A 2,622-nucleotide genomic window follows, 5' to 3' on the forward strand; every position below is an offset into this window, starting at 1 on the left:
CAGGAATAGAGATAATTGAGCTCAGACTTGACAGTTTGGGTGGGCTTCTATTAGAGCATCTACTACAGAATTTCTGAAGTTTGCTCTCAACAAAGTTTCAAACAAATCTATTACCAGAATTTTTTAAATTACAGTTTTCTTCTGATTTTGGCCAAATTATAATAGTAGCTTATTCAAAACTATGAAAAAACCGGTAGAAAAATTACGTAGACCGGAATTGAGCGAAAAAAAAAACTAAGCCGTTTCCCAGGGAAAATATTTTGATTCCGTAATTGGTGTGATCAAAAAAAAAGCTGGCTGGAAAACGCCTCCCAGCGAACCTCGAAATTTCGCTAACTTCGCTGCGGAATTTCGTTGGCTGAGTATAAAAGTTTTAAGCGATGAGCGAAAAATGCGCGCAATGATTTGATCTATTAATAATAAATGGATCAAATTGATTTGATCTATTAATAATAAATAGATCAAATCTGCGTCCACTTCAAAATTATAAAATTTCTTCTGGTCTACGAGTTCGCCGGGGCGCTATTTACGGCCAAGCTCCCTGAAACCCCGTGCAGAAGTTAATGTAAAACTGTGTGATTGTCAGATCTGTCTAAACCACATCTGATCATCTTTTTTTATTCTTTCTGCTTCTGGAATTTTGATTTCTAAGCATTTCAGAGAAGAAGCTCTGAGCGGAAGCGACGGTATATGATCAACGCAATTTGGTAAAGTGATTGTCCGAGATAAACAATTAAGTGTGTAACACGACTACGACTACGACCAAACTAACCGGAAAAATGAGATCCCGAATGAAAATATCCAAAGTTTGTAAACTGCTCGTCTTCTAACCTGTTATAGAAGGGCCCAATACTGTAAAGTTTGTGCTCAATTATCTCGACTTCTGTAAGAGATATGAAAAATGTGAAAGCTTTTAAAAACTTCGTGATATCATGGTTAACAATTTACCAGTTGACACCTTGTTTATATCTTTGATAGAAACCAAAATAACTTGGCTCAAAGTTAAAAGTCAGGAACCCTTCTATTACAAGTTTTACGGTGAGAGTTGTGGACATTTTTCTCCTTCAGAATTGTATCTTTTCGCATTCATAATTGTTTTTACTGCAAGATACCGTATAACTTTCTAGAAGGATCCGATACTAGTTGCTTGATGATGCCTAGCCTCTTAATCGGTTATTTGCTCTACCAAATATTTAATAATTATCATAGATCATAGAATTATGATCATCAATTTTGCATAATTCATGCATTTTTTTCCCAAGTAGTTTGAATATTAACCAGACCCCGTTTTTTTGTTCCTATTTATTCTGGTGAGTCCATTTGCAGAATTGAGTTTTCATTCTAAATACAATAGATACAACGCTAGAGACGTTTTTTTGAATATGTGATTTTCTCCTCGAGAAAAGCTGCTTTCGTTTATTCATAAGTAGTAGCCATATGAAAAAGAGAAAGAATGAAGAGTAGAGCCCAAAATAAAAATAATATCAGTTCAAGAAGTCATGAGAGAAATGGATAATCGTCAGACAGATGAAGAAATGGCACGGTTAAGTACATTGAGATTGGCGATCAATTGAGAGAATGAACTCGAGATTAGACTTGTCTTGCGTGATGGTGTTGACATATTCGCTGTCATTGCTTGTGTGTCGAGTTTTGAAACGAATGAGATTAGTGAGATGAACACCTGTAAATAAGTTGTTTATAAATAAGTTGTTTATAATCGAAGGGTGTTTGCAAGCGCTAAAAATTGGATAATTTAAATTAATTGTGTTTTGATTCCAGTAGATCAACGCTTAGTGTTGGCCAATGTCAGCTGAAAATTCTAGAATGCTGAAGTTTTTAATCTTGGAACTTTCGTTGCAAAATGTGACATCAAATGTGTATGAAAATTTCTAAAGCATTACAATTCACAAGTCCTCTTTTCCTATTTCCGATGAAAAAATATAAGATGGTCTGTGATAATCTAGCTAGAAGTTAAGATAGTATTTTGAAAGGTTCAGACTACAAACTAAGGTTCGATTTGTGTTTCAGTTTTTTTTTTTTTTTTTGAAAATTATAGTTTATCGATCAGTTATGTATTTTTCACTACAAATTTAAAAATTTGTATTAACATTCCTCGAGTACAGTAGGCTTGAAATTTTGCACATTTGCCCATTTTTCTGATTTCAAACAAACCTGTGGGAGTTCCTTGCTGAGTAATTCAGCATTATAAACCAGGTTGCTGGATTTCAATTGATGAATGGCAGCGGAAAGAGAATGAGAAGCTGCCACGATTTCAGAGAGAAGAGACCGAACAGTTGGACATGATTCCGAGTACGTTGGCAGTCTGAAAATAGGCATTTGTGGGGATTTTAAAGGGGATTGTCAATCCATAATCATTTCCATTGTATCTCTTCATGTACTTCACACTCTGTTTCAACTCTCTGTCATCCTTATGCCACGTCACAACTGGTGGAGATGAGGCGATAACTCTGCAGTAGAAGTTGGCAGATTGTCCTTCGGCGACTTCGGTTCCATATGGCTTGACAATGAATCTTGGCTGAGCTTCAGATCTATCCCAGAAGGCGTCACGGATTGAATACTCTTGGGGTCTGTGCTTTCTTAATGAAGAATAGTTGGAAATTC

The 2,622-nt window shown here is 35.7% G+C and overlaps 1 protein-coding gene across 1 annotated transcript in view; it reads right to left on the reverse strand.

Annotated features, from left to right (window-relative positions):
• Positions 1-1,519: 1,519 nt before the first annotated feature.
• CBG15339 overlaps positions 1,520-2,622 on the reverse strand; it is a gene marked incomplete at both ends in the record, with an annotated part of 11,324 nt that continues 10,221 nt past the window's right edge. The window contains 3 exons of the mRNA XM_045244694.1: positions 1,520-1,681; positions 2,173-2,323; positions 2,400-2,588. Of these exons, the coding sequence (XP_045095695.1) occupies positions 1,520-1,681; positions 2,173-2,323; positions 2,400-2,588 (502 nt within the window). The remainder of the gene's footprint in view (positions 1,682-2,172; positions 2,324-2,399; positions 2,589-2,622) is intronic.

Source organism: Caenorhabditis briggsae, assembly GCF_000004555.2.
Source record: "Caenorhabditis briggsae complete genome, chrIII, whole genome shotgun sequence".
Taxonomy (NCBI): domain Eukaryota; kingdom Metazoa; phylum Nematoda; class Chromadorea; order Rhabditida; family Rhabditidae; genus Caenorhabditis; species Caenorhabditis briggsae.